This window comes from Barbatula barbatula, assembly GCF_947034865.1.
Source record: "Barbatula barbatula genome assembly, chromosome: 12".
Lineage (NCBI taxonomy): Eukaryota > Metazoa > Chordata > Actinopteri > Cypriniformes > Nemacheilidae > Barbatula > Barbatula barbatula.
The window spans coordinates 19,636,766-19,651,181 of record NC_136775.1 but is presented as its reverse complement, the minus strand read 5'-3'; the positions used below and the strand labels follow the sequence as shown (position 1 = coordinate 19,651,181).

Below are 14,416 nucleotides of genomic sequence, written 5' to 3'. Positions count from 1 at the left end.
AGTAACAGAGCATATCTCGTCCACCATTGATAGTAGCCTATTTATTGTCCCTACTATGGCAGTAAGCATGGGACGAGAGCTGCTCCGTTTCTGACATTCTACCAAATATCTTCCTTTGTGCTTAGCAGAACAAAGACACTAATACAGGGTCGAAACAACCCGAGGACGAGTAAACGATGGCAGGATTTTTAGTTTGGGGTTATCTATCACTTTAAATAGCACCGTTCAACAACTGAGCTAGCACGACTCATTAATATTAATGACGCAACGACACGTTCACCCTGTAGACCTGACCGATTGGTTCAAGTGAATTAGCAGGCACAATGGTTGTGAACGCCCCCTTCATGAATATTAAAGTGACTATCGTCTTTCCGCACGGTTCACTGTCAGCATGTTCTCATTAATATTCATAAGACCAGCGAGCTTTCCCCATGGACGGGTCGGTGTCATAACGGATCGCCTGTCTAGCCGCAGTTATGGCGGAGCCTCCGGTGCAGATGGAGAATAACGAGTGGCAGGACTTTAACCGATTCAAAGGCTTAACGGGAAAAGAAACACACGTTCATTTGCAAGCCGAAGACCTATCCGTGTTGTTGGATGGATGTTCGGACACGGGGCTGAATATTTCATACACGTCCGCGGAGGAGACGATCGGCCACTTCGACGAGAAGTTACAATTTTGCTTCCGAAATCAAGACTTTAAACGCGACACAATAGACCCGGTGGAGACAATAAACGAAGACACGAAACTAAAATGCGACGAGTAAGTTAATAAAAGCACGCGATCTCCAACCTATAGTGTGTACTGCATAGTGCACATCATCATAACGTCACTTAGCGTTTTCTTTAATTCACGAATGTTACTGAACGCGAGACACCACATTACATCAAAGGATTCGATAACGGTGCAGTGAGCGTTTGTGTAGTCACATCTCCTTTATACAGATATCAAGGTTTATCTTCTGTCTTTTGGGCGTTTATATAGCACAGATATTGCTAAGGATAAATTGGAGATTATGGGATAGCGATGATATGATGCGTTATTGATGAGGAAAACGAGACGGTCCAGCGTTTGAATGGAGGTCACGTGACGTGACTGTTGTTTTGGCTCCAGCAGACTGAATATTGAGTCATTGGATACATCACACAGGGGCAGCAGCGATTCGGTTTGTCAAAGGGTAGTGGATTATAGCCACACATTGTTTCCAGACCCACGTGCTTCCAGAGGACTACACGCAAAAGGGAGATTTTTTTGATGATCTTTTGCTCTTTCCCTTACCACCTGATGGTCACACAAGCCCTGATGAAAAAAAAACTGCAATAGCTTTCCATAACAAACACCATTATTAACCTTCGGTTTTTGCCATCATTAGAAAATGATGTAGTTTGGGGTCTTATTTCAGTATAATTGTCTTCTCACCAATACATCCCAACACATTACCAGTAGAGACGCACGAAGGCCATCAACATTAAAATGGTTTCTGTTGGATTTCTCCCTGAAAAACAAACAAACAATAGAAACCATTAAAGATGTAGTTATGTTTTTAGTGGGTTTAAAGGGATTTGTATTGGTTTTAGTGGAAACTGTTATGATTCTACTGGTATGTGATGGATTCTATTGGTGGGATGTTAAAGCCCACTGGAATAATGCCCAAAACACACTACAAAAAGGAGTTTTGTAATGGTTTTAATGGAAACATCTATTGGGCTATGAGGGTTTTGTAATGTAAACCATTATCATTTCTGTGATGGTTTCTATGTTTTTTCAATAAGGTTCAGCGCTCCCTGCTGAAAAATACAATATAAACCATTAAATAAGTTATAATGGTTTAAAGGGATTTGTATTGGTTTTAATGGAAACTGTAATGGTTCTACTGGTATGCGATGGATTCTATTGGTGGGATGTTAAATCATAATGGAATAATGCCCAAAACACACTACAAAAATTATTTTGAAATGGTTTTAATGGAAAAGCTAATGGTTCTTAATTGGTATTTTAATTCCATTTAAAAATCAATTTTCTTCCGCTTATCCGGGGCCGGGTCGCGGGGGCAGCAGTCTAAGCAGAGATGCCCAGACATCCCTCACCCTAGACACTTCCTCCAGCTCTTCCGGGGGGACACCGAGGCGTTCCCAGGCCAGCCGGGAGACATAGTTCCTCCAGCGTGTCCTAGGTCTTCCCCGGGGTCTCCTCCCGGTCGGACGGCGTCCAGTAGGCATCCGTAACAAATGCCCAAGCCACCTCAGCTGACCCCTCTCGATGTGGAGCAGCAGCGGCTCTACTCCGAGCTCCTCCCGGGTGACCGAGCTTCTCACCCTATCTCTAAGTGATCGCCCAGCCACCCTGCGGAGGAAGCTCATTTCGGCCGCCTGTATCCGGGATCTTGTCCTTTCGGTCATGACCCAAAGCTCATGACCATAGGTGAGAGTAGGAACGTAGATTGACCGGTAAATCGAGAGCTTTGCCTTGCGGCTCAGCTCTTTCTTCACCACGACAGACCGCATTACTGCAGAAGCTGCACCGATCCGTCTGTCAATCTCCCGGTCCATCCTCCCCTCCCCTCACAGACCCCAAGATACTTAAACTCCTCCACTTGAGGCAGGAACTCTCCACCAACCTGAAGTGGGCAAACCACCCTTTTCCATTAGATTTTCTGTAATGGTTTCCATTGTTTTTTTTTCTGCAGGGCTGTTCTCCCTGCTGAAAACAACAATAGAAACCCAAGATGGAAGGAAAATTGTATGGTTTCCATTAAAATACAATTCTGAACCATTAGCTTTATCCATTATAACCATTACAACATTTCTTTTTGAAATGTGTTTTGGGCATTATTCCATTATGATTTAACATCCCACCAATATAATCCATCACATACCAGTAGAACCATTACAGTTTCCATTAAAGCCAGTACAAATCCCTTTAAAACCATTATAACTTATTTGATGGTTTCTATAACCTGCTGAAAAAAAAACATAGAACCCCAATAGAAACCATCACAGAAATTCTGATGGTTTCCATTAGAATACCCTTACAACCAAATAGCGTTTTCCATTATAACCATCACAAAATTCCTTTTTGTAGTGTGTTTTGGGCAATATCCCAATAGGATCTAACATCCCACTAATAGAATCCATCACTTACCAGTAGAACCATTACAGTTTCCATTAAAACCACAGTAACATCTTTAATGGTTTCTATTGGTTTTTTCAGCAGGGAAATAATGCACAAAAAGGAATGGAAAAAGCTAGTGGTTCATAATGGTACTTTAATGTAAAGCATTAGAATTAATGTAATGGTTTCTGTTGGGTTTCTATAGTTTTTTTTCAGCAGGGTTATGTGTTTCCTAGAATACTGTTAGCTTAATGAAGCCATATGAAAGCAGAGAAACAAGACAAAATTGAAGTTCCACCTTAGAGAAGGTTTGAGGTTAATAACATCAAGGCTACTCACCATACACTGATGTCATTGACGCCCAGCCTGATGCTTTAACTGATGTTAGAACTATGACTTCAGAGGACATGGCATATAGTGTGCACAAGTCATACAGGCTGCTTCTTCTTTTTTTATTTGTGAATAGGGTTTTGCTATAATGCTCCCACTTTTATGTGCAGGATCTGGAATGCTCTCACGGATAACTACAGCAATGTAATGCAGGTAGACTGGAATCATTCTCGGGCCCGCTCGCTTCATCTCTCAACACTGAGTCTTGAAGACAAGCCTGTAAGTCTAGAAACTAATAGAATTTAATCCCAGTGATAGGATTTACACTTTCCCTCTTTATACCATCAGGGGTTGGAGTGCTTGAACCTGGATCTCTCTGATGATGAGGACCTGAGGGAGCAAATGGACATGCATTCCATCATTGTGTCCTGTATCAATGAAGAACCGCTCCTCACCGCTGAACAGGTACGAACTGTACTTTACAAAACACAAAATTGAGTGTGTACTTAATATACACATCTGGATTTTTGTTGTTCTTAATCTTCTTAAAACTAAGGAGAAATTCCAGAGCAAATGCTAAAAGTAAATATAAAATGACACAACTACAAATCTGTGGTCATGTATCGTGCTTTTGAAAATTGACATTGTGTTTTGGTTTGACTATTTTAAGGTTATTGAGGAGATCGAGGAGATCATGCAGGACTCACCGGAGATGGAATCAGAGCACAACACTTCACTGTCAGAACTCTCTGTCATCTCTCAGAAAACCCAAAGATCTCACACAAGACACGTCTACGAGGAGAGTGAGTCTGTCCCACCGAAACGGCCACGTTTGGGTCTGTTGCTTGCGCGTCCCACAACTGTGCTCTCTTTGCACAGGAGCGAGGCTGATGTCTGTAGCTGAGCTGAACGAGTGGTTGGAGGAAGTGGAGACGACCATATGTGGGTATTCAGAGGAGCTGATTCAGCGTCTGGCCATGAGGGATGAGCTGGAGTTTGAGAAGGAGGTGAAAAACAGCTTCATTTCCGTTATCATCGACGTGCAGAACCGTCAGAAGGAACATCGAGAGATGCTGAAAAAGGAGAAGAAAGGAAAGAATACAGCCGGCGCGCCTCACAGCCGATTAGAGAGGTTACATTCCTCCGTGAGTTTATCTGTTTATTTTTACTAGAATAAATAAGACTGAATGCCATTTAAAACTAGTATTATCACGCATGACTGGTGATGTGAGGACAAGTGTACATCAGTGTGAAGGGAACACTGTACTAAAAGGCTAAAAGAGAAATGTAACATTCCAAGATTTTTTGGGGGATGTTAAAAGCCGAATTTCTTTCTTAAATTCCTTCTTGCTTGAATTGATGTGTTTCTGTCGGATGACTTTCCGTTTCCTCTTTAATTTCCTTTCCTTGGTCTCTTTCTCTGTTCTTCTCACTTCTGTTCTGTGTGTTTAGCGCTTCAGTATGGAGGGCATTTCGACTGCCATTCAGAATGGCTTTCGGCAAACTTTTGGGAATGGGGGCAAGGTGAAACAGGTGCCTGTATTTCTTGGTTTTCCTTTACTCAAAAATTCCAAATCTTATGCATTATCTATACTTTTTGTATCAGAATAAGCTTTATTCACCAAGTGTGCCAGAGCACACATTTTGCACACACACAAAAATGTTTTTTGGTTACAGGAGCTCTAACAACTTAAGAGACAGTATATACATAAACACAAAAAATTGAAAATGTTTTATATGTAGATTCAGAAGGATAAAAATATAATATAAGAAACATACAAATGTGAAGTCGACGTGCCTTTGTCTAAATAAGCCTTCCATACTTCTGTAAAAAGGGACTGTCTATGTAATTCTGAGGAACAAAAGTTCTTTATGTTTAGATTTTGTAGATATTCCTGACGCAGAAAACTGCTCAGAAACCTTTTTCTAAAAGTAAAAAGAATACGTGACTACATCATCATGTATGAATACAAGGATGGAGTGGAATGCAATATATCAGATGAAGGGATTATAAACAAGAAATACAAATAATTTCAATTTGAAAGCAGGTGGGAGCTTTTCAGAGAAAGAAAGTGTAAAAATAACTAAAAACAAGTGTTTGTGTAGTTTGTTGGTTATTGTAATTTCTATTATAGTTAAACCATGCTAAACGCATATAAAGCATATTTCCGCTTTTCATTGAAATTGGTTATAAAATGGTAATGAATCCTACATTAAACATGGTCACTTTAAATATAATAAAACCATGGTTAACTTTCATAAGGGTAGTACTTTATATACAGTGCCTTGCGTAAGTATTCGGCCCACTTGAACTTTTCAAACTTTTGCAACATTTCAGGCTTCAAACATAAAGATATAAAACTGTAATTTTTTGTGAAGAATCAACAACAAGTGGGATACAATCATGAAGTGGAACGAAATGTATTGGATATTTCAAACCTTTTTAACAAATAAAAAACTGAAAAATTGGGCGTGCAAAATTATTCAGCCCCCTTAAGTTAATACTTTGTAGCGCCACCTTTTGCTGCGATTACAGCTGTAAGTCGCTTGGGGTATGTCTCTATCAGTTTCGCACATTGAGAGACTGAAATTTTTGCCAATTCCTCCTTGCAAAACAGCTCGAGCTCAGTGAGGTTGGATGGAGAGCGTTTGTGAAGAGCACTTTTCAGTTCTTTCCACAGATTCTCGATTGGATTCAGGTCTGGACTTTGACTTGGCCATTCTAACACCTGGATATGTTTATTTGTGAACCATTCCATTGTAGATTTTGCTTTATGTTTTGGATCATTGTCTTGTTGGAAGACAAATCTCTGTCCCAGTCTCAGGTCTTTTGCAGACTCCATCAGGTTTTCTTCCAGAATGGTCCTGTATTTGGCTCCATCCATCTTCCCATCAATTTTAACCATCTTCCCTGTCCCTGCTGAAGAAAATCAGGCCCAAACCATGATGCTGCCACCACCATGTTTGACAGTGGGGATGGTGTGTTCAGGGTGATGAGCTGTGTTGCTTTTATGCCAAACATAACGTTTTCCATTGTTGCCAAAAAGTTAGATTTTGGTTTCATCTGACCAGAGCACCTTCTTCCACATGTTTGGTGTGTCTCCCAGGTGGCTTGTGGCAAACTTTAAACGACACTTTTTATGGATATCTTTAAGAAATGGCTTTTTTCTTGCCACTCTTCCATAAAGGCCAGATTTGTGCAGTATACGACTGATTGCTGTCATATGGACAGAGTCTCCCACCTCAGCTGTAGATCTCTGCAGTTGATCCAGAGTGATCATGGGCCTCTTGGCTGCATCTCTGATCAGTCTTCTCCTTGTATGAGCAGAAAGTTTAGAGGGACGGCCGGGTCTTTGTAGATTTACAGTGGTCTGATACTCCTTCCATTTCAATATTATCGCTTGCACAGTGCTCCTTGGGATGTTTAAAGCTTGGGAAATCTTTTTGTATCCAAATCCGGCTTTAAACTTCTCCACAACAGTATCTCGGACCTGCCTGGTGTGTTCCTTGTTCTTTATGATGCTCTCTGCGCTTTAAACGGACCTCTGAGACTATCACAGAGCAGGTGCATTTATACGGAGACTTGATTACACACAGGTGGATTCTATTTATCATCAGTCATTTAGGTCAACATTGGATCATTCAGAGATCCTCACTGAACTTCTGGAGAGAGTTTGCTGCACTGAAAGTAAAGGGGCTGAATAATTTTGCACGCCCAATTTTTCAGTTTTTTATTTGTTAAAAAAGTTTGAAATATCCAATGAATTTCGTTCCACTTCATAATTGTGTCCCACTTGTTGTTGATTCTTCACAAAAAATTACAGTTTTATATCTTTATGTTTGAAGCCTAAAATGTGGCAAAAGGTCGAAAAGTTCAAGGGGGCCGAATACTTTCGCAAGGCACTGTAGTATTGGGTATTGTTGTTTTTGTGTCTATTGGCTCAATATAAATGATTGTAGATTTCTATGCTATCTCAATTGAAATATATCAAAATGTGTCATGATACGTCCTGTGAAATGGTCAACTGTCTCTGTCTAACCTTTCTCATCTAATCATTTATTCAGTATGTAACAACAGTCATCCCGTACGAGAGGAAAGACGGGCCTCCATCGGTTCAGGACCTTCAGATTTTTACCAAAAGTAAGAGGGAGAGCATGCAAATTAAATAAATATAATTGTGGTTCTTTTCTCATTTCTGACATGTTAGCTGTGTCCAAATTCGCCACATCTCCTATGTAGTGCACTTTATTGGGTGTCCGCCATTTTGGAGTGTTGTCCGAATTCTGAGTAAACGACTCATTCACTACATTTGTTCACTGCTTTTTACTCACAATGCATTCTGATTTTGAGAGAACATTCAATGTTATTGTGTTATACTGTTTGTTTGCTTTTATATAGTATTAGAAGCCATGAGAGACGACAGTGACAAAGTCCCAAGTCTTCTCACAGACTACATACTCAAAGGTAACAACATCACACCTGGAAATGATTTTGAAACGTCATCCAAAGGGAGCTTTAAAAAAATCTGATATCCGTTATTCACCTTAATATAAATTCATTTAAAACCTGTGCTGTTTTAGGTTGGGGTGCTGTCAACCCCTTGTTTGGTGACAACAACCCAGCATAGGCTAATTTATACTCAACGTATGGTTCTGTGCATATTTGACCTAACCCAACCTGGGTTGACAACAACCCAGCATTGTCATCAGTGTATTATTACTTATCACCAAAACCCATCAATAACTTGTACACAGGGGTACGAGCATTTCGGAACAGAAAATGGCCTTTCTTTTACCAGTTCATAAATATACATCCCTTTGTTTTCAGTAGCTATGCTGCTGAATTAAAAAAACTGAATAAAACATTCTAAAATCACTGAAAATCCCTTTTACCATAATGTTGGTTTAAAGCTAAACCTAAAACCCAAACAGATCATTTCAACAGTTCATGGTGACCATGTATGTCAACTCCAAAAAGAAGTACCAACAGGACAAATCCAGAATATACGGAATGTTTTATCTTCAGAAAATGTTGCCAATGCTATCAAATATTATTTGCATATAGTTTCAAATTCACAATTTAGAAACACGTGTTTAATGTCGTATGAACCTTTATGACACATTTTATGGAAGAAAGCTATGTTAAGAATTGGTGTTCATCAGAGGAAATAACAGCATTAAAGTTTATTTTTTGGGTTAACTATTCCTTGACGTCTCATCTTTGCACTATAACCTAGCAAAGCTGTTTAAACGTATGCACTAGAATTACAGGTGTTATGTTATCTCTCTTGTTTTGCAGTACTTTGTCCCACCTAGAGAGGAGAGAGGCACTTCCATCTTCGCATTAAAAACAAGAGCTCCTGGAGGGATTTAATTCACTGTGAACCTTTCTGTCAGTATACAACAATGCACGATCTGGTTTACCTAAACAGGAAGGCTTCTGTATTGAAGTGTGTGATACTGTACATGTATGCTGGATTGTTACCGCACATGGTGGATTCAGTTTTCTGTTTAGTTGAAATATGGTTTGCTATTCATGTGGAAAAACTTAAAGGTGAAATATGTTATTTATGCAGCACTACAGTTACCAAACAATATTGTAAAAATGATAACAAACAGGTTTCTTGATCACTTCCCCACCTGCCATAGGTCAGAAAAACAGATAGTCCTACCCCACACACCATTGCATAAGCAAGAACTGCTAGGCTGGGCTGGTTTACAAAATGGGCAATGTTTCGATGTCACCACAGTGTTTTCAGGAGCAACCTAAAGTGCCGTTTCTGCATATTAAACTGAGATAGTAGAACATATTCTTACATTTTAATATTACACACATCACCTCTAGTATTATTAAGTTAGAAACAAATAGTTCCACATTTTGTTTCTACATGTTAGCATAATAACAGCAGCGTTATTTCTGTAAGAAAGATACAGGCGTTTAAGCATCAGTTGAGCCAAGTATGCTTTTTATATTACCAAGGGGTGTAACAACAGTTCCAATCGTGAGAGTTGAATAGTTGTTTTGTAACACGAGTGCACTTACTGATCTTTTAAACGTTGTTTTGCTCGGATTGTTAGAAAATCTGAGAGGAATCAGATGGCCTTTTTAATGCCTTATGCCACAAAACCTTCTTATGCTCACGAAACAGAAACTGCTTCCAGATTTTTCAAGTCGCATTATATTGCTTTTGTGTACATACGAATATCATAATGAGTTTATTTGTATCAGAGCAATAGTTTACCCAAAATAAATATTTTGTGATTATTTACTCTGATTATTCACCCCTGATGTTCCAACTCCCGATGACGGTCTTTCATAGATAACAAAGGGAGAAATGTAGAAGAACTCTATTACACACAGTTGCACCACATTGCATTTTATTGCTACTGGTCACTTCAATATGAAATGAAGTTTGCAGTGCACAAAAAAACGAAATAGTTAGTAATGGCCTGAGTGTGAGTAAAACATTGCATAATTACATTTATAGTTTTTTGGGTTAACTATTACTGGAATCTATGCACAACTGCTGACCAGACATCTGGCATCAATAGAATAAAACATAGGCCGCTGTATTTTTTTTAAAAAGGTATAACTTGGACCCATTTTGCCTTATTAAACAAATCTAAATGCCTATTTACATTATGGTGCCAGTGAATGAATGTTTCTATGCCTATTCTTTTACCACAATGTAGCAGGAATTCGCTGTACAGCTATAGATGTTAATTCAGATTAATGTCTTGAACAAAGTTTGTGTGGGTAAAATGAATGACCAGATATTATTATTTCTAACAATTTTGTATGAAATGTACTGTATGAATTATGGTGACTTATGTTTCTCACTTTTTATTTATTTATACTTTTCAAAGCAAATAAAGTAAAATATATATTTTGGAAATGTAATCTATTTTGCATTCAGTTCTGCTTAATAAAGTATTTGATGAAAACTGATGGACCGTACAACTTGACTTGTTTGTGAACTGTCAAGAAAAACATGCATCAATTTTATGAAAGAGGTGATGACATGATATTAAATGACTTTAAATGAGTCTACCTTTCATGTTACTGTTATTAACATGAGCCTTGTCCAAGGGAGGACCCCCCTTGCTTTGTATTATATTAGATTTTTGTATTATATTTGATTAATCGGGTCTTCATGACGATTTTTTTATCACAACAGTCGCAAGTAAAAAAAGTAGACGTCTTTGTTCAACAAAGACAAACATTCTGCCGCATTGAAAGTTAATACGACATTTGCAACTTCTTATGTTTTCTGCCTCCATTGACTCTCATTAGGCTTGTAGTAGACACACCATTATCTCAACATTTTAATCTATTGTTTTTTACTTTTTCCACTGAGACAGATTGACTATTTTCACTTACAGGCTTAAGTTTTATTCTGGGACTTCATGTTACTTATCTTATCCGTCTGTCCGCATTTGCGTTTCGGCCCATGCGGGTTTCGTCACAGTTTGCCAGTCCGCCCCTGCATCAGCCCTCATGGCCCAAAAACAAACCTTCCCACCGGGAACCCTCCAGGTCCTCCCGATTAGCCAATCCGGCCTTACATATAGACCCAGGCCAGTTGTCACGATTAGGGGTCAGGGTTCATGTGCAGGCATGCAAGTTTATTTAACATAAATAATACTATGCTGCAGTATAATGCAATTTTAGTCGCTTCAAAGCATCTGCCAATGTAAGGCTCTAGCATGTAATGACTCTTCCAGCCTCTAGGTGGCCTCAGCTGATAGATTTCATTGTGTTACTGCTCATGTTTATGAGCGACACATGTGTTTGTGTCTATTTAAGCTTGAGTCTTTTATTGGGTTGTGTTGAGTCTTGAGCCTTCTATGGATGTGTTAAGGTCACATAAAAAGCTTTACCTACTTAAGGTGTGACCTTATCTGAACCAATAAACTACCATGCTAGGAGAAAAAAGAACAATTAAACGGGAGATTACAGAAGCTAAATTCAAGCCATATAAAATGAAACCAAAGCAGATTTAACGTAACAAATAAAAAAACAAACCCTGATGCATTTTTATCAGTGCAATTCAAAATTCCTTTTTGGTTTCTGAGACGTAGTTTTTCTTAAAACTCTATAAAACTGGTTTCCACCCATGTTTTTCAAGTAGGCTATTCTCTAAACTTGCCAAACATCCGTGAGAGAACAGCAGACAGAGGACACTCCACCCAGTTCCATATGGGTGTTAAATAATTTTATGGAGTGATGTAATAAATCAATGTAATCCAATTCCTTATTATTATTATTATTATTGCATATTAGCATGCAAGTGTAAAAACAAAATAAGTGCAGTACTGTATAATGTATCCCAAAGGCGCCTCAAAGAAAAAAAGGCTTGTACATCTGTTTAACGCGCCGTTAAATTAAAAGCATCTGTTCTGTTTTGTGTCAACATGCTGTTGGGCAGGTTCACTTTGGTACTGGGACAGATGTGGTTTGTGTCTCAAAGTTGGTGCTTCTATCGAGCATTGGAGAGAGAAATATGGGTTTTAAAACTGTAAAACTGCTTTATTGTATTATTTGTGTGGTGCAGTCTGCTGTGGAGCAGAGCTCCACAAAAAGGAAAAAAGGTAACAAATACATTTCTTTACGATAAATAACAGATTTGCAGATAACAAATGTTTATTATGGCTTTCAGTGTGTTTGTGCACTGTGTAGTAGTGAAAATGATTGAAATTGGTGGTTGAAACCTCAGATTCGGCAAACAGTGCTGCTATTGAGGAGCTGAAGAAACAGATTGATGAGATTGTACAGGATCTGAACCTGATAAAAGAACAGCAAGCTTTGCAAACAGGTATTTAATAAAACTATAATTTATAGCATGCATGGTAAAAACATTTGTAAGCTGCCTTTTTCTCATTATCTACGTATACACGCTGAAAATGTATATTTGTGTTTACAACATTCATTTGTAACAAAAAGAGTATTTATATATTTGTCTACGTAGTTCATTTTAAGTGTATATGTGAGTCAAAAATCCCACATAAGCACTGCGGTCGACCTTTGAGAGATATGGAATTCAATGATGTCGGTTGTGTATTAGTCACAAGTTGTAATCTTAAAGCCATGTCCATTCTACGCAAAGTGCTGTTTAGTGTCTTTTGTTTGTTTCAATTCACTTCTTCACCCTTTCCTTCTCAGTTTGCCTGAAAGGTTCCAAGATCCCAGGCAAATGTTTTCTAGCTGACCCCATCAAGAAGACCTTTCACACAGCAAACGATGACTGCCTTGCAAAAGGTGGAACACTCAGCAGCCCTCTCTCGGGTGATGAGAATGACCAGTTGTACGCATACGTTCGCCAAACCATCGGTCCAGAAGGGCACATCTGGTTGGATATCAATGACATTTTAAAGGAGGGGGAATGGATGGACCAAACAAGCTCCACCATACGCTTCAAGAATTGGGAATCCGAAATCACCCATCAGCCTGATGGTGGCCGCAGTCAGAACTGTGCCATTCTTTCCAGCAAAGCAAATGGCAAGTGGTTTGATGAGGACTGTCGTGCTGAAAAGGCATCTGTCTGCCAGTTTAACATAGTCTGAGATACTTGTGGGGCAACATGCTCCCAAAATATCATTTGTCACAACTAAGAAATGTATTATCAATATTGGTGCATGGAACATAAAGAACACGTAATCCATTTTTACTGCATATATATATAAAACCATTCACATACTGTATATAATAAGGTGAACGCTAAAGGATGGTAGATGTTTGTTATGGAAGTTGTCATTGATCAGTACTGTCCACAATTTAAACGTTTCTTGTAAAAAGGGCATGATGCACACGGGTGTTGGTCAAGTACATATTTATATTCAATGCATCTAAAGTACTCTTCATCAGTTACATTATATGGTTCTGCATTCTTTTTATATTTATGCCCCCCAATAAAAGTTTTTTATCTGGCAAATATATCTCAAAACCAATTATGGTGCAGTTAACTATTCCACATTTGATCGATGGAGGAGATAAGAGCTGCCATTCGCTTTTGATGAAAAGAAAAGCATTTTCTTCAGATTTCAATTCAGAACGTTATTTGTATTGAACTTTAACATGGTTTACAGAAATCACACTGCAGAACATTAAATAGTGTATGAATAAAAAATATTAAATAAATGATATGGCAACACATGGTATCATTGCAAATGTTTTATGAGATGTACATTAGAGTATAAAGTGTTTATAGTGTCAAATTTTTCATAAGATGCTCATGGGCAAGTGTCTAGGATTGAAATCATGACCTTATATCTATAGCGCCAGTAAGCAAATTGGTGGGTCTCAATCACATAGTGAATGTGAAATGGTATATCCATATATGCCAAGAGTCAATATTCTGAAGAATTTAGGAAAGCAAACATTGTCATTAACATTTTTTGACAGCCCCAGTAATCTCAGTTGCTAACATTCTTTTAAAAATCTTTCTTTGTGTTTAACAGAACAAAGACATTTATACAGGTTGGCAACTTGAGGTTGAGTAATTCATGACAGAATTGTCATGTTTGTGTGGATTATCCCTTCAGTGTGAGGACAATGTATCGAGAGAGTCTATTCAGATGATACATACCATGTTTGATAATAAATGTGAGCTCTTCATGAACTGAACTCATCATCAAAAAGTAAATTTAATTTGTAATGCATTCAACTTTAGTTTATTACATGCATACATTGCAAACATGTGATCTTTTGCTCTGCATACAGCAGATTATAAATCTACTATTAAAAACACACTACTCATTTTCCCCCGGGTAGACAGGACCTGTACTTACATGTCTGTTAAACTTCCCGGATGCCTTATCATCCTGTAGATAAACTGACTTGCCTTAAGGGCACGATAAACATCTAATACATCATGTTAGACATGTTCACAACAAGAAATGATAATTTATTTGTAAGTTTCTTTTCATTGGTTAACATCCATCAATGTTTTCTATAGCCATGCAAATATCAAGGAA

At 38.4% G+C, this 14,416-nt stretch overlaps 2 protein-coding genes across 2 annotated transcripts; both read left to right on the top strand.

Moving 5' to 3' along the window:
- Positions 1 to 405: 405 nt before the first annotated feature.
- Positions 406 to 10,399, top strand: fez2a (fasciculation and elongation protein zeta 2a). Its single transcript, XM_079470283.1, has 8 exons — positions 406 to 763; positions 3,613 to 3,721; positions 3,791 to 3,907; positions 4,113 to 4,245; positions 4,322 to 4,587; positions 7,508 to 7,583; positions 7,842 to 7,907; positions 8,742 to 10,399. The coding sequence occupies exons 1-8, from the start codon at positions 477 to 479 to the stop codon at positions 8,756 to 8,758; spliced, it is 1,071 nt and encodes a 356-aa protein (XP_079326409.1). The 5' UTR covers positions 406 to 476; the 3' UTR covers positions 8,759 to 10,399.
- Positions 10,400 to 11,881: 1,482 nt separating this feature from the next.
- clec3ba (C-type lectin domain family 3, member Ba) lies at positions 11,882 to 13,589 on the top strand. Its single transcript, XM_079470452.1, has 3 exons — positions 11,882 to 12,034; positions 12,160 to 12,258; positions 12,606 to 13,589. Exons 1-3 carry the CDS (start codon positions 11,947 to 11,949, stop codon positions 13,004 to 13,006), a joined length of 588 nt encoding a protein of 195 aa, XP_079326578.1. The 5' UTR covers positions 11,882 to 11,946; the 3' UTR covers positions 13,007 to 13,589.
- The last annotated feature ends 827 nt before the right edge of the window (positions 13,590 to 14,416 follow it).

Coding starts and splice junctions, on each gene's coding strand:
- fez2a (XM_079470283.1), top strand. CDS start 477: ATGGCGGAGCCTCCGGTGCAGATGGAGAATAACGAGTGGCAGGACTTT. Junction 4,588..7,507: donor TAGAGAGGTTACATTCCTCC/GTGAGTTTATCT, acceptor TCATTTATTCAG/TATGTAACAACAGTCATCCC. Junction 7,584..7,841: donor CCTTCAGATTTTTACCAAAA/GTAAGAGGGAGA, acceptor GCTTTTATATAG/TATTAGAAGCCATGAGAGAC.
- clec3ba (XM_079470452.1), top strand. CDS start 11,947: ATGGGTTTTAAAACTGTAAAACTGCTTTATTGTATTATTTGTGTGGTG. Junction 12,035..12,159: donor CTCCACAAAAAGGAAAAAAG/GTAACAAATACA, acceptor TTGAAACCTCAG/ATTCGGCAAACAGTGCTGCT. Junction 12,259..12,605: donor ACAGCAAGCTTTGCAAACAG/GTATTTAATAAA, acceptor TTTCCTTCTCAG/TTTGCCTGAAAGGTTCCAAG.